Raw genomic sequence first — 21677 nt, 5'->3', positions numbered from 1 at the left:
GTGTTTAATTGAGGTTTTTTTGCCGTTTTATTTCCATGGTCAATATGTCATCATTTACTCTAATTATTATAATAATAGGCATGATCAGAATGATGATTATATGATACGAGCAATGAAAAGAGACTAATTATGTGAGAGGAGAAAAAGAATTGAGAGCTGGTCCGGAGGGCAGGCGGCACCATGGCAACGGCAGTCCATAGTGAAGAGGGGGGGGGGCGTGGCGTGATTGCTTCAATCACAGTCATATCAAACACACTCCTTTTTGGTGTTTTGTCCCTGTGAGAAGCAATTTGTCCGCTCATTTAGGCCGGCGTGTTGGATGGAGGTAATTTCCGAACGACTGATTGCGAGGCTGAAAAGTCTGGTTTTTGTCTTGGGGGAAATAGAAACCATTTAGAAGAGCAGAATCTTAATTGAGCGACCGTCGCCGTGCGTTACGTGTCGCCGCTGATGAAGAGCGTGTGTTGGTGTGTGTTTGTGCATCGCTCTAATATTCTGAATAATTCATAATATCTGAATATATCTGCATTAAAGAGAGAAAAAAAGAAGCATTTCCACTCACAGTTGAATTGAAATCATTCAAACTTTATTTATTCGCTGTCCATCATTAAGCTTTGGGTCCCCTAGCTCTGATTGTCGTTAGCTATTTGTTCAGAGCCTCGTCACCACCCACCCAAACTCTCTCAATCACCAGAAAGAAAAAAATAAGACCCCTGTCTCATTCTTCACAGTTCACATAAGTCCATAAACAGAAGATGGAAATAAAATGGTGAGCAGATCAAAGAGGCAACGGATAAAACAATACAGTTAAATCACAAAGTAAACCACTTTCCCCACAATGTCAATGAGCTGTTTCTCTTTTGCTTCCCTGCAACATAAAAAAGTCTCAGCAGAGAATAAATAAATGCGATTGTCGCTCTAAAAAAAACTGAAGTCGGGGCAGCTAATGTGAAAAGGATGAGATTTTCAGCATAATGTTTTTCACAGCCCCTCTGGCGTTTTGTTCTTTTTAAAAGAATAATAGTCACTTTCTAACAGCATGATCAGAACGGAAACTCTCCCACAAGAAGCAGAACAGCCGGGGTGAACGCCTCGTACAATCAAATCAGCACTTAGAGAGCCGCGGATCACAAATGAGTGGTTGAGAGGAAATAAAAACATATTATTTACCTGCCTCCCAGTCAGACGTGGGAGGACAAAATGTTTTTTCAAAAATACTCCTTTTGATCGTTTATTTGCCAAAGTTACTTGTATACAAATTTCTTTTTTTTACCACAGGAATGTCCAACAGTACCTTGACTCCAGCTTAAAAATCAAGTAATGTGCCAATGCTTATGGACACCCAATGTATTTAAAATTAAATTAATATAAAGGACATGATCAAATAAGTTATCATATGAAAAAAAAACTTCATAATCAGTGTTTTTTTCTTATTTCACAGCAGGTTGAAACAATTTGGGTTTTTCATTCTAAGCCAAAATGCTTACTTTTACATGTAGCAGCTGAATTATGAATCAATTAAATAATACTCAGCATCGTCAGCAAACTGATTTAATATATAAAGCAGGTGTTATTCAGTATTCCTCCCATTGTCAACAAATCCCAGGAAAAGACCAAAACCAACAATTCATTGAAGTTTTACCAGCTGCTGGAAAAAGTCACTATTGCATTAAATGTGTATTCTTCCACAGCTGAAAAATAGTCCAAAATAAAAGCGCTATTTCTACTGTTTGAGTAACAGCTGCTAGAAACAACATTACCCAGCTGTACTAGAGAGAAACGGAGCCTTTAAAAAAGATAAAAATCACATATTTCTGATGTGATTTTTTACAGATTTAGAGCAGAAACCCGAGTGGGCAGACAACCTTTTGGTCTATTTGTGGGTTTTTTTCCTCACAGTAAGTAAAGCCTCGTCCTTTAAAGTGAGGTTTTGCAGTGTATGTACCTTAAAGAAATATTCCACACATTTTAAAAGCCTGTAAATAAATAAAAATCTACTTTGCATCTCGTGCTTTCAAAGCTGAGGTTCCCCCGGTAAGTTCGAATGAAGCACACTTCTTATTCAGATATTCATAGCCACTTCATGAAACTGTTTATCCTCGACACGTGTCTGTTTTCCAGCCGCTCCACTTTATATTCCGGTTTGTGTGTTTTCTCATTATCGTAACCTACAGCGACACAGAATCCGACCACAAAAGCTCCTCGCGGCTGAGCACTTAAGCGCCCGCCGAATGAAAGATTAATTTTAAAGCGACTACACTCGTTAACAATGTGTGGTTTTTCAGAACGTGGCCTTTGTAGTTCTGCATTATGTAAAACACGTATTCAATGAATTTTTTATGTCGTCGCCACGTGCCTCGTGTGCTGAACGTATGGAGGGGTTTTTATCCAGTGATTCGTGAAAAATAACAGTTAAAAAATACAGTTATGGGACTATTTAAATCCTGATAATAAATAATACAATTTTCTTTCATAAATCTCACACATATTAGTTCCTTTTGTTGCCATGCCAACTTGGCTTGGCCTTGGAAGAAAAAAAAATACAACATTAAGCAGAATGAGCCGCTTCCTGGCTCTTACACACACACACACACACACACACACACACACACACACACATAGTTTACACAATACACACAGACATCCTCCCTCCCCCTCCAGCTACAGTGTCCTGCTGATCACTGGAGCAATAAAAGAACATAAATGACAAGTTACATATGAGCAGAATGGATTGGAATATGGATCACAGATAAGTGATGACATTCTAAGAAAACGAGCCGGTCCACCGGCCCAACGAACCGGCCCAACGGCCCATCGGCCCAACGAGCCGGTCCACCGGCCCAATGAGCCGTCCCACCGGCTCAATGAGCCGTCCCACTGGCCAAATGAGCCGTCCCACAGCGAGGCCCTCGCTTTGTCCGCCTGGCATTTCTTAATGAAAACGCACGGCCGCGTAACCCAAGAACACGGGCCATAGGAGAGGCGATTAAATATTCAAACCTCCTCGAGTCTTTTGTCCTGTCAAGTTGCTTTACGTTTTGTCTTTTTATGTGCGTCTTTTGTGTGCGCAGCGTGGTGTTTTGCTGGTAAGTTACTAAACCTGTGCCTTTTTTTTAGATAGAATGTAGGCCCGGAGGTCTTATTGCGATACGATTAAAAAACACCCCACAAGCAAGCAGACCTAGAAAGTCGGTACGATGTAAGATGGGATCTCAGTTGGTGGTCCGAGGGAGAGACCGGCAATCGGAGGGGTTGAAGATAACAAGATGTCAGCGCTGCTGTTTGGGCTGAGAGCCTAACCGGCGGGTAGCAGCGGAGATGAGGCGGTGGAGGGAAGGATGCTGTGTGAGTCATGGCGATAATGGGTGGCCAAGCTGAACATCCAGTATTTAGGCTTTCCCTCTCTATACGGTATGTTTTACCCCTCCTCCCCCCTTCCTCCCTCCCTCCCTTCTTTGCTTCAGCTCTAGAGTTTGTAAGAGCAGAAGAAGAAGAAGAGTTTGTGCTGTTGTATTAACGATTCGGACTTGATCTCAATGTCTGCAAGGCCTCTTAGGAGACTCTTTGGACGCCTGACAGCTGATCCCTTTATGTCATTATGTCCCTCTCAAGGACTTTTAAGTGGCATATGTGAGGGAGAGAGAGTGCGAGAGAGGCCTCCAGAAAACAGAGAATGAAAGCGAGCAACATGATACCATACCAGTGTGATACACACAATGCCGACTCTGTGCCTCACAATGGGCCCCGATATCGCCACTTCCCTATTGAGTCCCAGTCGAACATTACAGATTCCCTTCAAAGAAGCACTTTCACCTAAAATACCCGTCTCCCATCCACTGTTGTTGGGCGTGCAGAGGGCGTGCAATGGAGGCGAGTCCTAGATAGAGATTTTTCCCGCCTTTTTGTCTGCCAGCCCCGATACTGTTTCACAGACCAGAAAGGGTGATTCATGTTCAAGTCCACATATGTCTAACCCCCTTTCCCTCCTTTTTTTTTAAATTCTTCATTTATTTTTATCCCCAGTCTGTCTGGAAAGGATAGGAGAGACATTGTTTCAAGGACAACCCAGACTTTTTCCCAGGGACGCCCTTGTTTCGAACACCCCCCACCAACCAAGCACCATTGTCTTGAGGTGCAGGATGGGTAAGACGATGCAGTCTTTTGGGCACTCAGATTATATTCCAGTCTCTACTTTTCAGTGGTTGGTTTGTGAGGATTTATTCCCTAACTTTGTGGTCAGGTCTTGAGTTCCTGCAGCGGGCCTTGAGGTGGAGGTGGACCCTGTCCCCGATGCAGGGCCGGGGGCTGCAGGGGGCGGTTGGTTACGTTGCACTTGAGGGTGCCGAGGCAGGCCTGTGCGTATGGGCTGCTGGAGGGGATGTGACTGCTGCGGAGGCCGGAGCTGGTAGCTTCGACGGTAGCGCAGTGATTGGGAACGCAGGAGCACCCTTGTGTACTGGACCTCCGGCATGATGAGCTTGAGGCAGAGCTCCTGGGCCTGGCTCGAGAACCCCCGGCTGAGGTTCACCGGGAAGTCGTAGCCCACAATGTCGACTTTTCCACTCGGCTGCCACGGGCGGAGATCCTTGTTTTTGATCTGCGCGGCCGATCGGAGAAGTGGCATCCGCCCGCCGAAGCAGCTTTTCATCAACCTCTCCTGAGCTTGACGCAGCAGCCGGACCTCCCTCGCCACGCAGGCCGGACCCAGAGCCGCCAGCTGGCGCCACAAGGAGGCGTTGAAGTGATCGTAGAGACGTGCGTCCAAGGAGTTCCAGGCTCGGATCTTTGACGGAAGGCCCGGTGTCAGGCTCCGCTTTGAGCTTGGCGTCCGCATGTTGAGCTTGACGTACAGGATGTCGTCCAGATCCCAAGAGAGAAGATGGCGAAGGAGAACCAGCGATTCATCAAAGTACTCGGCAATCATCACCAGGGAGAAAACCCTCTCCACCTCGGCCAGAAAGGCCCGCGCATACGCCACATCTGTTGCCGGGCGATCCTTGTCTCCACCCAGGTCGAAGGTCAAGGTGTTGCGTGCGTACATGGAGTCTTTCTCGTCTGGCCGGTAGTAGCGCCAGGACTCCTCTAAGAAAGCCTCCAGGGAGCCATTGGGGACCCTCTTGAAGCTTGCACAGTACTGGTTGTAGTAGCTGAACAAGGATTCAAACATGGAGCCCGGCTCTCTCAGGATGGTGATGTACATGGTGTCGTTGGGCATCAGGCGCTTCAGCTCCGCCTTGTTGAAGCGCATGTGGCTGGTGATGATGTTTGGCGGCAGCGTGTGCGGGTGGACAAAGTGGGAGGTGAAGGAGCGTGGGTAGCAGAACTGGTGGCTGCAGGCCTGCATGGGCAGCGCCACCGTGAGGTTGTTGTGCTCCGCGAAGCGGAACAGCAGGTTCTGCATGGTGGTGCTGGCCGTCTTGTGGGTCTTGAGGAAGGCCACGTTGGTGTGCTTGGGTTTCAGGCCTGGGGCAGGGTGGGAACGGAGGGCAGGACAACCGAGGTGGAAGGCCTCCATGGTCCTGGAGAAAGAAAAAGAAAGCGCACTCATTTATTTCAAGCTCCATTAACTCAGAGGGGGGGGGGAAAGAGCTGCTTCTCCTAATGATTTGGTGATATTAGAGACAGATACTGGACAGATAATGATAATGAAGAGGCCGAGGTGTAGGACAGGACGGCGGTACAATAGTACCTCTACATGTGGAGAATGTAAATGAGGCGACGGTGAAACGAGGGCAGACGTAGGATAGGATTTGCATGTGCAGTGTGATCTTGAAATAAGAAGTCACTAATGGACCTAACATAAAACTGAATTATTTGCATCTTCTAATTTCCAGTCCGGAGTATCAGTGCAACCAAATTCTAATTAAGATATTAATATTCATAGTACAATATTACCAGAGCAAAAGAGCTAAATATAAAATCACAGAAGAAGCCAATCACAATGCACCTTGATACAGCCGGTTGCTGACATGTCTGAATAGTGAACCATGCTGTGTATCATTGCATACATTTGCAATTAATTAAGGCGTTCCATTACCGGATCCAGCCCCTGCCAGATGACCCCCCTACGTGGACCACACCATCAAAATGCTGATTCCTGCTAATTGCACGGTATCACGCTGTAATAAGTCTGAACTGACAATAAATCTGTATTTATATAAGAACTATTAGCTGTGGTTCTATCGGCATGAGAGCTTGTCAGGCTAATTGTGGCTTTTTAATATCTCATCATGGTTTTTTCAGGATCAGACACCAGAGTCCCATAGAATAAAAGTTTTTAGGAGTAGGATCAGAAGGAGATAAATCTGATTCCTATATATCCAGGGTTTTTTTGCCAGTTGATGATGTTAATGTGGTTACATCTACAAATTGAAAAATGACAAACGGTCCGTCCGGCCCCGTTGACCGTATCTTCACACGCATCGTCACCTGGAAGTCGCCGTCGAGGGGAACATCCTCCGTAACTATTATGGCCCATGTTCTTACGTCCCCTTCCCCTTGACGCCCTCCTGTCTGAGGAATCAATTTTTTTTTTCATTTTCATATTGAACCACTTTCTTCTCAACAGTCCGACCCCCCGGTGACTCGGCGTTAACGCCACTCGTTATTTTTTTCCCATTCCTTCATGTTCCGCGAGTCGTTTAATTCCACTGCTGACACTTAAAAATGATCGATTTCAATCTCGGAGCTGGTGAAGTTCTTCTTTTGACTCTGGTGCCATTTTTCGTGAACATTTCCGGACAGGTTGCGCAGCCTTCGATGGTATTATCGGAGCATTAATTAAGCTAATAGGAACGTTTGCTGACTTATATACGATAAAAAAAAAAGAGCAAGAGAAAGTTAAGATACGGATGCGATAAGGACTAATGTGTGAAAAGTGGAGAGATGAAAGGCAGAGCAATAACAGACACAGCAAATGAGCAAAATGTCAAAGAACGACAATCCCTCTACTTTTTATAATTGGTCCCTGGAACCAGCATCTGCACTCAAAGTCTCCATATCTGAGTACTTTTAATGAAAGCCGGTCTGCGATTAATTTCATTCAAAGGACGAGTCAGACATCCTCATGGTAATTAGGTGTGTGTGTGTTGTATACTCACCAGCTCAAGTGGCCCCCATGATGCAGCAGGAGACTGACGGTGCTGATGGCGACGATGACCAGGAAGATCTTCTTCTGCGACATCTCGCTCCGCTTCACTGGGACTGCGGGAGGAAGAGGAGGAGGAAGAAGAGTGAGCAGAGGTGGAGGTGTAATGAGAAAGGGAGGGATAAAAAGATGAAAGGAAGCAGAAACGAGTGAAAGGAACGGGAAGAGAGAGCGACCGGCGAGGGGGATTTTCTCAGTTAATAATGGTCGGGATCCATAATGGCGAGGCTTTTGTCCCTGTGTAATAGTACGGTGAATTATACCTTCATTACCTGTAAAAGTCACACTCGGCCACGTTCATCAGGTGCTGTCAGTATCAGGGATATATATATATATATATATTTATATGGGGAGCAGCTGAAGATGATATGCATGTCATTTGACCCACCAAAAAAAACCCATGACAGTTATGGAAGGAGTCCAAGTCTCACTTGCATGACAATGGCGGACGTCTCTCTCCTTGATTACACCGTCCCGTTAGAGGCCGGCTCACGTTACTCGACATCGCAACACGACTACTCGCGTGGACGCTTTTATCCAACCAATCACGGTGGAGGAATATCATAAGTGTCAAATCTGCTGCTTTGATTTACATTCCTGCATTTTAATCAAACTCATTAGCATCAACACATCCGTCATGGTTAATCATTTAGTCTTTAAAGTGATGCATTAGTTATGATGAGGCTGCAGCTGGGATCGTCCTTTAAACAGGAGGTTGCCGGTTTGAGTCCGGGTTCCGCATGTCAAAGTGTCCTTGAACCCCATGTTCTGGTGATAGTGACAATAAAACAGCAAATTCTCACATTGGAGAAGCTGAAACAGGCAAATGTTTGTCACTTTTGCGTTATAATAAATTGAGTTATGAAGCAATTTCTTTTAGTTTTACTGTTAAAAAAACAACAACATACAACAAAGGATCCCAAATAGTAATAAAGCATTCGACGGACCTTATGTCGAGAGAAAATTACATTAATGTTTAATTTTTTTTAGAAAACAGCTGTGATCGCGCTGCTTCGGTGGACGGGCTCAGCAGGAATGTGCACAAAAACACCAAGCCTACTCCGTTAAACAGGCACTAATGCTCTCACTCTAATTGATGCACAGATTGTTGTGGACAGTTCTTTTTTTTTTTTTTTTTGGTTTGACGAGTTAATCCTTTGTCGAGCGTTCTCTGTCCTTCGGATGGTCCAATAATCTGACCTCGACTGCAGCACACATTTTCCCTCTTTCTATTTTCTCCCATGAAAGTTAGTTGAGTTGATGCAAAGACTTCGTAAGTACAAGCGATGATGAAGAAAAAAGGAAGAAGTCATCCTTTTATTATTCTCCTTATATCGGAATTCTTCACAAATCTAAATATATACAGGGTTGCCCATGAAATCTTGTCTTCTATGTAGGGCTGGGTAAAAATATCGATACGGCAATATATCGCGATACTTTGCCACCTAATACAATATCGATTTTTCAACTCAAAAAGTAGCTTTCAACAAAAAAAAAAGATTCATGTTTAGACGCGTTGTGAATGCAGTACTTTATCCTTTTTCATTTTATTTTCAATATTTATTGCAGTGAATTTCATGGAAATTAATAAAATGGAGAGGCTGTTTTGAATGAAATAGTTTTGACTCAATTTGTCCTCTGATCAATATCATCTGATGTACATATACAGGTACTTCTGTTTTCATCTATATTTATATCGCAATATCGTGATACGTATCGTATCGTGACCAAAGTATCGTGATATGTATCGTATCTTGAGAATCTTGCCGATACTCACCCCTACTTCTATGCATGAAATTAATTTCACCTGGGTAATAATGACACATAATGTAATCATTGCATCTGCAGTCAATAGTGATTACTGATGCATTTAAGTAGGAATAAACAGAACAGTGTAATCTGCAGCGACAAATCACACCAGTGCGTCATCGGGATCCTTTAAGTGTTCGTACGCATGTCCTTAATTTGCGAGGAATCTCTAGCAGGGAAGCCGGACACACTGGGGACAAAACATTGGCACGAGAAAAGGAAATTCAACAAGCGGCTATCAGAGATGTGAACTAGCGAGCCCTTGAAAAGTACAGTTAAGTGCTGGGCGTTTCGGCGTGCCAAAAGTGTTTCCTGCCTCACTTTTAGACGAGGCTCCACATTCAGCACAAAACGACTAACAGCACTTTTCAGGCTCCGTACTCGTAAATAAATAAAAATGTAATTTTTTTTTAAAATCTGCCCTTTGTATTGTTCCAGTTTTGTAGCTGCAGATATTTGTGTTTTTCTTTCCCCCTTCAGAATGAGACGTTACATCGCATACGGCATGTTACATTTTTTTAATGTTTTTCTGTTGTTTTCGTATCTACGCCCTCGTCACATCGTCCTCTCCTGATTGTTGAGAGAGACCTCGAGTATACGCAGGTTTTTTAAAGCTAAAAATACACTCATTTCCCTTCGCCAGTAGACGAGAATAATAAGCTTCTGTTATATTTGCATCCTATTCAGCCTTTCAAACATTCAAGCTCAGTAAAGATGTTTCTGTTTTCAGTAAAATTGATGTTTTTCTCAATGTTGTCTGGTAGCCTTGAGGAGAGGATGTCTGCTTCTTTTCACATTTTAACTCAAGTGAATTTAGGGTTTAATTTGATTGTTGAAACAGTGGAGTGTGTTTTTACGATCGGTCAGGTAAAATGACTGCTTCTGTCAGCGGAGTCTGGTGCCTTTGAGCATTTAACGCCTGTTTTCTGAGGTTTCATATCGATTATATATTAATGAGATCAATCGTACGTTAGTAAATTATATTCATCGTCCAAATCTGTGTTAATTTTATTTATCACATATTCACTTCAACGTTGGCTAATCACTGTCAGCCCAAAATGCACAAGTAAAGCCGAGACTGAAGGGAACGTGATTAGTATTGATATTGATTTAATATATTCCTTACTTTTATATGACCGTCCTTAGTAATGTCACCTTCTCTGGGTCGGTTAATCACATTTAGCTACGCCGGCCTTCTCGGCCATCTGCATATGAAAATGCCATCGTAATACTGAAGCTGAAGTGTGTGTGTGTGTGTGAGAGGTAGATCATGTGTCACAGAGAGTTAATAAGAAAGGGATTTAAGTGGCTTTCAGCAGACAGACTCGGCCTCTCTCCTTCATCCTCCCTCATCTTCGCTGCCATCTTCTCCTCCCTCCACCTCCCCCGCTCCTCCCTCACCGACACGCCGGCCTCTTTAATTAAAAAAACAAAAACCCAGGTCTGATTGGGTTTCTCTTATAGGATGGAGGACACTCGATCCCTCCGTTAAGGAGATGAGAGGGGAGGAGGAGAGACCTCGTCTCATTTGTGTATTGATTTAATGATTGGACGGCGGGATCATCCACGAGGAGGTGCGAGCGTAAAGAAACGAGGACTAATCCGGCAAAGCGGATCTCAGAGTGGATTATCCGTTTTACGTCGCGGTCACTCGCCAGAGATTTAAAAAAATAATAAACATAAACAGTTAAAGGTCAAAATCCCAAAGTTAGTCCATTGAAAGAATCAGCTGATATTTTGTTTTTACGTAAAACTGGTAAAACCATTATGGATCCATGTGGATTTTTGCTTCATTATTAAACTGAAAAATGATGAGTTTGACGGAAACGATGATTATGGCGAGGACAAACTCGCTTGCATTCCCATCCATGAACACGTTTTGTTTTTCCCAGTTTATTTCAGAGCGCTGGATGTGTTTTTTAGGGGTTTTTTTTGTTACACAATGTGACTTCAGTTGGAGAATGTGTGAAGGAATTATTCTCTATCTCCCTTAAATTCTCCCCCAGGTATTTCTAAACTTTGTTCCACTCTTTTCCCCTCGCACTTATTTTCCTTCTGTCTCTATCTTTCTGTCAGTTTGCCTCTTTCTCTCCCAGAGGTCTTTTTTCTTCTTTTTGCTGCCGCCTCCGAGTGTAAAACGCGTATATCTGCTGTAACGAATCAATGGTTGCAGAATGGAAGAAGATTTGAAAGAGTTTAGTCTCCTGCTGAGTTTTAACGCGGGGTGAACGGCTCTGAATAAAAATAACACAGATGCTCACACACACACACACACACACACACACACAGATGGACCTAATGAGCGTATGAAGGTAGCTTCACGTTCAGTCCTCCGGGGCAACAGCAGCTGCCTCCCTCTATGATCTTGTCATCTGTACGGATCTCATGTGATAACCTTTGACCTCTCCTTTTATACTTCAAATGAGATTTCACAAAAATAACACACACACACACACACACAAAAACACACATTTCAGAGAAAAGTAAAGCACGTGTATGATAAAGCTTATGCCCATATGTCAGTTTGTCCCCTATTTCCACTCTTGAACACACACACACACACACACACACACACACACACACACACACACACACACACACACAGCTGTTCAGGGCCCAGCCACCCGGGAGATGACCCATAGTCCAGCCATCAGTTACTGCATGACTATAGCTGCGGGAAAGCAAGGGCAAAACCCGATGTACCATCTACACACACACACACACACACACACACACACACACACACACACACACACACAGACCTGAGGGTGACATTAGCATTAGTGCTGCCCTTCAACAGCAACGAGGAAGATGTTAGTGAATGTTCTGGTGGCGTGGAAGCCGTCCACGGACTCGCGGGTTAACAGCGTTTACTCCCCTTTTAGTCAAGCTCCGTCCTACACTACCCACAATGCAACTCCATCGTGGGACTTTTCTCCGACTGCAAGAATTCGACAGCAAGTGCCTTCCCAGAACTTTCCAGAAACCCGCCCTATATCTGGTACGCCCGTGTGAATCCACATGAACCGGCGCCGTAGGCTTCAGACACGCACGGCTGAACAGTGAAGTCAGAGTTTTAAAACCCCCGGCGGTCCTTGAAGGTCCTTGAGCAGAGTTACTGGAGCTTGTGACCTCCCGCCCTGCAGGGATCAATAGCTAACCCGTCTGATTATTGCTATTTACAAGGTGCAGTGACTCCTGGTTTTTGTTTGAAAGGCATCAAATTTCACGGCGGGATTTTGACGAAGAAAGAAAAAAACCCAAACCAGACAGGCGGTCGAGTCGATCCTGGGGAACAGCTGCAGAAATCTAACAGCTGCCAATGTGTCAAAGCTCAAGGACAAAGGGCTTATTTTCTCAATAATTTGAGGATTTGCTCTTGAGTGGCAGTGAAATGCTAAGACATTTCTTTTAACTGTGAAACACACTGTGGAGAGCTACTGTATGTGTGTGTGTGTGTGTGTGTGTGTGTGTGTGTGTGTGTGTGTGTGTGTGTGTGTGTTTGGGATAAAAAGCGTGGTTTTAGTTCTAAGAAATTCTCATAGGCTGCTCTGGGCGATCTAAGAAATCCGTTCATTTTCCAGGAAGGCTGTTTGCTTACGTCGGAGGTTTATCTCTGAAATCCTCAAAATCAATCTGAGATATGAGGCTTGAAATTATTTTCTACAGTCGTGCCTCCTTGCAGCCCCCCCCCCCCTGCTGCTTTTACTTTATGTCATTTGGTGAAGCCAGACCTCCCCTCCCCAAGAGCAGAGATATTTTTAAACTTATTTCACGCTAAGGGACGGCTGGGTACATCAAGGCGATATCGGGATGTCGTGTCATCCGAGGCCGACGAGATAGAGGTTCCTAAGAAGATTAAAAACCCCCAAAACCTGTTTTTACAACAGAGTTCTACATGAACACGACTGTTTTTAATTTAATCGCGTCACCGATCTCACTAAATACTTAAGACTGTTGTTTTTGAAGTGCTGTAAAAGGGCAGTTTACTGTCTCGGATATGCTTCAAACGAATGAAGGTCACATGACATCCAGTCATGTTTTAAGGGCAAAACTGTTCAAAAAGCCGCCGCCTCCTTCACTTTCAGTGAGATGCTGAGTCGGCACAGCGGGACTCCCGACAGCCCATATTAAAGCCAGTATTTTGCAGCCGTTCTTCCCGGATCCTCAACAGTATCCTCTACTTCATTAACTTTTTGTCGATTAACAGTATTGTTATTATAGATATGCTAATATCTAACTAATCAAAGTGGAACAATAATAATGATTCTTATATTCTCCTTAATCGTTTCCTCGTCATCCTCCGTCATGATTCCACCTCTGCAGCCTCATTCCAAACCAAAGTGTGAATCCACCGACAACTTGTAACCTCCCGTCTTATTTTGTAGGAGCCTTGAGCATCCCGACTCTCTTATCGCTGCCTCCCCACAGACTCCCTCCAGTCCTCATTACTTTAATCTGACTCTCCTCCTCCACCGGAGCTTCTCCTTCTCCTCCAACCCTTTTTCTTTACAGTAAAGGTAGCCCGGGGTCCCTGCGGTGCTTTTTGGAGCATCTGCCCCACCCTGTTCCTGGACCTGTTAGAGACGAGGGGGGGAATCGAACCGAGGCTGGATCATTACTCGTCTGAATCCCCGTGGACCCCCGGATACAGGCCTTATCTCGCCCTGAACGACCCCCGTGAGAGAGATGAGAGTGCGGTGGGGAGAGAACAGAGGGAAAGACGAGATTTGACAAAAAAAAAAAAAAGACAAGAGATGGGAGAGACGATGTGAAAGAGGCCTGCGAATGATTGAGCTGAATCAACATCTGGCCCTGTACTCGTGCGCTTATTGATGAAAGCCTTTTAGATCATTTGTTACCGGCAAGCGCCTTAAGCCGAATCCAGGGAGAACAAGAGGGAGAGACGGAAAACATCAGCGCTCCCTTCTGGGGAAGTCAAATGACAAGTACGTCTTCTGTTCTTTTTCTCGTTGCCTTTGAAGAAACATTTACGTGAGAACGTCTGAAGGAGAGCAGGAGACCCTTAAAGAATGATAACTTCACAAGGAGGGTTTTTTTACAGAGCTTAAGCTGCTTCGGGATCCCCCCTCAACACCTGTCGACATCGTGAACAGCTTCTGACGAGCACGACGTCGATGATTAATATGACTTTATGATGGAAGATCGTGGTTCAAAGTTTCACCCTCGTCCTTCCTTAAGTTGTTCAGATATATTTATCAGAATTAAAAACTAAAATATAATGTCAGGGGGTTCAGCAAAGCCAATAGGGTGTATCCTCTGGGGAATCTGTGTCTGCAATCCCTCTAATAGTTTCACTTTTTTAATGTAATATTTTAGTTTTTAGTTTTTCTTTTTCTTTTTTCTGTTGTTAATCTATCTATCCATCCATCCATCCATCTAAACAAAGTCAGTAGGGTTCATCCTCTGGGGAATCTGTGTCTGCAATCCCTCTAATAGTTTCACTTTTCTAACGTAATATTTGTGTTTTTAGTTTTTCTTTTTTCTGTTGTTAATCTATCTATCCATCCATCCATCCATCTAAACAAAGTCAGTAGGGTTCATCCTCTGGGGAATCTGTGTCTGCAATCCCTCTAATAGTTTCACTTTTTTAACGTAATATTTGTGTTTTTAGATGTTCTTTTACGTAATTCTGTCTATCTAACTATCTAACCAACCAAAGTCAGTACAGCTCATCCTCTGGGGATCCTGAATGTCTGCACAATCCCATCCCATAATTAAAACTCCACTGGAGGAGAAATCAGATCCAAACAGACGCACAACAAGCCTTTCCATTTTTTTTCAGGCCAGAAATGAACATCTCGAGGTTTGTGTTTATTCCAGCGAGCCGCTGCACTTTGTCACCGAGCGACTACAGAAACCAATTTGGATGCTAAGCACCGCCATAACATGCAAACGGGAGCGCCGCACGTGTGTGTTTTGTGGGAGAAAGTACACACACACAAAAAAAAAAAATATCGCTCCCTCCTGCTTTTATTTCCCTGCATTCGTATTCTGATCAGGAGACTCAATGCGCTTTTAGCTCAGCTGTTCATTTACATAAGACGCAGGCTTCCTCCTCTGCCTGCTCGCTGTGATGTTTCCGAGGAGAAGCACCTTCCCTTCCCGGTCCGACCGCCCTGACCTAACCAGGTGGGTGTCGCACGCCATCAACACAACTGGGCAATTACCAGGCGGCATCCAGTGGCTTCGTTTGGACCTCCGCCTGTTTCTGTGTTCTTGCTCGTAATGGATGGCGTGTGCAAGATTTATTAATCTTCAACCGGCTTTGATTCCGCCAAAACGAGAGCCGCTGCAATTAAGCGGAGACGCTGTCGCCATCGGAGGCAGACGGAAACATTAAAAAGCTCCTCATCACTCCGATGGAGAAGAAGCTTGTCGGCTTTCATCAGCGGAGATGCAGACGCTGCTGAGGTGGATGCAGAGGCATGTGAGCCCGGTTGATCAGTCATTAAGGTCACACTAATCTCCCAATCACTAATACTCAATGAATTATTGATCCCAAATATATGCAGCCTCAGCGGATCCACTCCCCCGTACATCCAGTAGTGAAGTCTGCTCAATCAGATACATCAGCTCTCCTTTCTGTGCGATGCTTTTCACGCTTTAAACTTGATTTTTAGGTCGATTTTTTAGGTTTTCATTAAAACAAAAATGGAAAGTCATCTTTCTCTGGGACCTACACCTTTATGGGCGACAGTGTATTTAACAATATATTACATATCCTATAATCTTCATCAGTACACGCTGGTTCAATACAACGTCGCTCCGGTTTGTTGGGAAATAAACCTGCGAGCAATTAGACGGCTGCTTGAGAAGGCGGCGTCGTCGCTCGTACCCAATTATGATTGGGTCAAACGGGGCTTAATTGGGTGTCTGGTTTTGTTGATCGTCGCCGAGACGATGAAGTGACTCACCCCGTTTATCGCACTGATTGAAGAGAGGCTCCGGCTAATTCTGCTGGCGTCCGCCATGATAATTGGGAAATTAGAAACGCAAATAAGCCGATATATTTGCAAGACGACTCCCGGAGTAATCAGACCGAGGACGTCGTGTTCATCACATTCAGAGTCAAAACATTCACCACGTTTGGAGGCGATTTGAGCTGAATTCGTATCATTCATGAAGCTCCGTGGCTGGTGGAAGAACGGCCCTTTATTGGCCTCACGCCGCTGACGAAGAGGCCCGGGAGCGACGAAGATGCCTCGCTGAGAATATGTCACTGGCATCCGCGTGGCTGTCGCTGGCTGTGACTCAGCGCAGCAGAGGAGGTCAAAGGTTCAACCGCCGGGACGGACAATAGGAGCGACTCATTCTGGCGTTTGGCTGCTGCCGGTTCACTTCCGGACCGGAGCAGAAAAGAAAAAAACGGGAATTCCAGATTCTTCCGTCTCGACCTCTCGACAGAGAGAAAGAGAGAGTCTGAATAATTAACACAATGGAATAATAAACACGCTGTTCTCAGAAGTTCACGTTCTAAAAATGTCAAAAGCAGATGGTACGCTGCCTGCGGCGGAAAACTTTGGAGCAGGAAGGGAAGACATATAAAATATAAAATATATAAAATATAAGAGGGAGCAGGAAGACGGATGAATGGATGACCCTCGTTTTGATTTATTCTCCTCCTTGGAATGTCAAAAAAAACAATTGCTGTAAATGTGGAGGTGTTATTGTAGACATATCGCTGCATCACTGACGAATAAAAAGAGGCATTCAGACGCTGGATGAGAGAAGAAGAGCTGAAATGTGTTGAACTAACAGAATATAGGATCAAAAGGTGCGGAGACACCACCATCCATTTATTACCGTTGAATCTCCTACTTCACTTAAAAGCCCGTTCAACTGTAGTTAGCATGACGGGCGTTAAATAACCTCGGATTTAAAGAGATTCCTATGAGAGTTGGGATGGTTTATCACCTCAAATCTCACCTCGGAAAAAAAAAAAAAAAACGTTAGCATGTCGATAACATTTATACGTTAGCTAGACAGCATCTTCATTCATCTCCTATGTTAGCTACATTAGCTTAAACAGCTAGCTCACACTCGTGCGAAAAAAGTCAGACTTAAGTTGAAGCAAACACGATTAGCAAAGCTCACGCGTTAGCTCGATTAGCAAACCTCTCCATGTCATCTTAAACAGCCGACTCATGCGTTAGCTTGTTTGCAGCAAACGTTAGCTAGCTGCAGTCAACTCTGTGTGTGTGTGTGTCTGTGTGTGTGTGTGTGTGTGTGTGTGTGTGTGTGTGTGTGTGGGGATAGGTAGGGAATATTTGTTGGCACTTCGGGCGAGTTTGAGTGTGTATTTATGCATGTGTGTGTTTGTGTGTGGGTATGCCAGTGTGTAGGACTGCTTGCACACCTGTATTGACCGTGTTTCTGTGCCAACATGTGTGTGTGTGTGTGTGTGTGTGTGTGTGTGTGTGTGTGTGTGTGTGTGTGTGTCCATGCTCTTGCTCTTCTATATTTGCGAGGACCAATTTGTTGGAGAATGAGGTCATATTTGCAAAATTGGGACGTTGTGGCCCGTCGTTTAGGGGGATATTTATTTTTAAGCTTAAATGTATGTTCTTAAAGGTAACAGGACTAAACTATTAGCCTACAACTTGTATTTGTATTTGTAGTTGCCAGGTAAAGGTCATGTAAAGACATTAGGAGGAGTAATTACAGTAATTGGGAATGTCAGTGATGTTTGGACAACAGATTATTGAGGGAATATCGTGATCATGTGATCATGTTTCCGTGTTCCCAAATAGCCAGTAGGTACGTGGGATCGTGCTGTTCGGACGCTTTAACGGCTCGGTAACAGAGACCCTCCGGCCAGAAAGTGGATTAATTAAGGGAGCCAGACTAGACCCCCCCACATGTGCACATGCATAGCAAAGCAGACCTCATAAAAGTCAAAAAGTCTCACACACACACACACACACACTCTGCAGGTTCACAACATTCCTGTCTGCCCCGGCGGGTTCAAATCCCTCTCTAACGAACACTGGCAGGTTTTGAACGACTCCGGAGGAAACACCTTTAGCACTTAACGGAGGCTTTAACTCGCCGGCCCGGGCGGCTCGACGCACTCGTTAAGTCACTCATGTTCATTAGAGCATTTCATGGATGGAAAGGGAAACGAAAGAAAGAGGAATCGGAACAAATATCTGCGTTGGTGCAGCCGTTATAAAGGAAAACAAACAAATAAATATGACATTGGGCACGCACCCCAGTAATTCACTCTAATCGCATTCAGAACAATAATCTTATTATATCAGTTACGTAAGAAAAACTCTAATCTGATTATCTAAGTCAGAAAAATCACAAATGGATTGGCACAAATGACAACATTTGTACTGGATTGTTTCTCTGAAAGTTAAAAAATCCACTTTGAGGTCTTCACGTTCGTGTTTTATTTATTTATTTAACCTTGAACCTATCTATCTATCTATCTATCTATCTATCTATCTATCTATCTATCTATCTATCTATCTATCTATCTATCTATCTATCTATCTATCTATCTATCATAAAAACAGCAATAACAACAACAGCCAAACTGAGATGCTCTCAGTATTAATAATAAATAATGCATCTCATGTTGTGCTGCACAGCGGGGCCATCCAGATCCAGGACTCTGCTCCCGTAATCTTCCAGCCCAGACCGTTTTAATCCGGGTCTGCTGGAATCTGGCCGTCCGACATCTACAAGTAGATGAAAACCTTCGCACCAAGGGCAGCTGGCTGGAGCCGGGCCCAGACCCCGACCAACCCCCCCCCCCCCCCGTCCATCTGTCTTCATCTGGCACCGGCGGACACAGTCGGGACCGCGGCTAACAAGCACCGCCATAAAAGCCTTTTTTTTTTTTAATTTTTGACCCGGATTAAGCTTTACACAAAATTATTTAGCCTTTGTCTCCTTGGCAACGTCCGAGAACAAGTTTTTGCTGACGCTCGATCGATTTTTTACTCAATAAAAAGCGACGGAATAAGAGTTCATTTTCAACTTCACACGCTCCCTCACTATGCATGCATCGCCTCTAATCTGAACTGCAGCATGCACGTGCACACGCACGTGCACGTGCACGCCTTGCACATCCAAATCTATTTGGTCCAAAGCCACGGAGACCAAAAATGCACCTTTGCACTAATGCATCAAAGTGGTTGGCCGGTGTTCAATGTGTGTTTGTGTGTGTGTGTGTGTGTGTGTGTGTGTGTGTGTGCTTATACACTCAAGCCAGCCAGGAGATGAAGTGGTGAAACTGTGTGTGTGTGTGTGTGTGATTTGCAGGCTCGCCAGGGTCAAACCAATAGGTTTGTTAACATGGAGCATTAATCTAGCTTGGGCTCACGTCCACGCGCTGCAAGATAAATGGAAACACACACACACACACACACACACACACACACACACACACACAAACACACATACACACACACACACACAAACACACACACACACACACACACACACACACACACACACACACACACACACACACACACACACACACACACACTCAGCTCTCTGAGATGCCTGCATTAAATGTTTAATCACAAGTTCTAATCACTCAGGTCGATCCTAAACACCAGTCACAACCTCCGCTTATACACGTCAAGTCTGGAAAACATCGCAACCACCCCCTCCCTCCCAAAAAACCCCACGTCGTCCTGTCCACCCCGAGCAGAGAGACGTCTGTGTTTGTGGTCGCTGGTGTGGTTTTTCTGTGTACGTTCTCACGAGAGTCTCTCTCCTTCAAAGCTTCTCCGCTGCTGTTTCCTGTCTGCTCGTCTTCTCCCCGAATCTTTTTTTTTTTGGCTCAGTGGGTTAAATAAAGGTCAAAGAAAGCATCTAAGGTGCTGCGGCATATGATCATACATCAACTGTTGCTCAAGGGCACTTCCCACACCGGCAACGTCCCAAGCATTCGACTGCAAGGCAACACGGCCTGACAGACTTGGACTTATGGGAGGGAATTGATGTTATACATACCAACATTTCTGAGTTTTCTTTTTAGCTTCCGGCGGGAGAAGAAAGCCGTAAACAGCGCTGCCTTTTTGGCTCGGAGGGCCGGACCATTTCTGGGGGGGGGGGGGGGGGGGGGGGGGTACTGTACTGTGCAGCGAGCAGCCCCGCGGGAGCTGTATATCACAGTCGGCGTTGTATAAATAAACTCCTTTTCCCAGAGCGCCGGCCTTTAAAGGGCACCGTCGGTCTAAAAAAGACTTTAACACAGCCATGCAGCGATGCTTAGTCAGCACTTTATCATATTGGCTTTTTTTTTTAAAGATGCTTCGTGTGTGTGTGTGTGTGTGTGTGTGTGTTCATCAGAGGTGTCACTGTTCTAACCCACCCTCCTGGTCCATCCTCCATTGTTATTCCCGGCGTTGCTTTGCCTCAAACAGAGTGCACATTCATCACTCGGTCTTGTGCCTTTCTTGCAGACATGCCAGGAAGAAAAAAAAAAAAAAAAACCTTTTCAGGTCGTGCTTGTAAATGACCTGCCGCCCAAAAAAAAAAAGGTTATTAAGTCACCTCCCCGCTCTGCTTCCTGAAGACACAGAGGAGGACCGAGACACAAGCAGCTCATATGCAATAGTGAAGAATCTATGAATCATCTTCACACTTCCCAAAAAGGGGGAAGTGTGCAGTATGCTGTCGAAGGTGCGGGCGATACTGCAGCATGGCTCTCACCCTCTCCACGACGCTCTGGCTAAACAGAGGAGCACCTTCAGCCAGAGACTAATTGCTCCTAAATGCACCACTGAGCGCCACAGGAAGTCATTCTTACCTGTGGCCATTAAACTGTACAACTCCTCTCTCTGATTATGGGACTCATTTCATCTATAATGCTACAACAATTTCATTGTACATTGTATATATTTCAGATTGTGTTTCAGATATATTGTATACTTGACTGTTTATTATTTATTTGTATTTTATTTTATTTTATTTTACTGGCTACTTTGATCTTATATTATTGTATTTTATTATTGAATCTTACTTAGTATTTGTTTCTATTTACTTTTTCATCTTTATCGCTTGTTTCCATCTCGACTTTGCACGGAGCATTGGAATGAAAATAATTTCCCCCCGGGGATCAATAAAGTATTCTGAATCTGAATCTGAATCTGAAAAGCCCATGATGCTCCATTTACAGCGATATCTTGTTGCTTTTATGAGATATTTCCACATTTTAAATACATGACTAAGTGAGGGAAGGTAAACAATAGAACAGAGCACGTATCTTACAATAGTCTCACAATATCAATTAAATATCGATATATCTTCCAGCCCTGAGATGAATTTGTGATTTTTTGAAATCTGACTTCATTTCTGTAGATTATCATTATGCTCTTCAGTCACCCTGCCATCCGCTGCCAAACAAAGCTGCATGACATATTGACAACTTATCTAATTGATTGGCAGATGGGGAGAAAAAAAACACAAAATAAATAACCTTACATCCAACCCTCAATCAACTAATGGATCAGATCGGCGTTATGATATATAAATATATAAATATGGAGCAGGCATGCAACAATTGGAGCCACTGCATCCTATAAAGCTCCGGATATAAACAGTGCATCGTTAATTGTTGCGCGCGCGGTCTCCTCTCGCGGTGCACGCGACGGGGTCCGCGCTGATAATCCGGCGGTTAATCTTCGCGTGCGGTTTAATTAATTTGGTTATAGGTGTTTGAAAAACACATAAT

The 21677-nt window shown here is 44.3% G+C and overlaps 1 protein-coding gene across 2 annotated transcripts in view; it reads right to left on the bottom strand.

Moving 5' to 3' along the window:
- Nucleotides 1-572: 572 nt before the first annotated feature.
- gal3st3 (galactose-3-O-sulfotransferase 3) overlaps nucleotides 573-21677 on the bottom strand; it is a 21809-nt gene continuing 704 nt past the window's right edge. Inside the window, exons 1-3 of one of the 2 annotated variants that reach the window (XM_084002847.1) lie at nucleotides 20316-20509; nucleotides 7101-7203; nucleotides 573-5519 (exon numbers count right to left, since the gene is read on the bottom strand). In XM_084002847.1, coding sequence (XP_083858973.1) covers nucleotides 4196-5519; nucleotides 7101-7203; nucleotides 20316-20328 — 1440 coding nt within the window. In that variant the 5' untranslated portion in view covers nucleotides 20329-20509 and the 3' untranslated portion in view covers nucleotides 573-4195. Of the gene's footprint in view, nucleotides 5520-7100; nucleotides 7204-20315; nucleotides 20510-21677 lie in introns of those variants that run through there. The other variant, XM_084002848.1, reaches the window with a different exon arrangement.

The sequence above is a fragment of the Eutrigla gurnardus genome, assembly GCF_963514095.1.
Source record: "Eutrigla gurnardus genome assembly, chromosome: 23".
Classification (NCBI taxonomy): domain Eukaryota; kingdom Metazoa; phylum Chordata; class Actinopteri; order Perciformes; family Triglidae; genus Eutrigla; species Eutrigla gurnardus.
The sequence above is the reverse complement of the archived record's forward strand: the minus strand, read 5'-3'. Positions and strand labels throughout refer to the sequence as shown.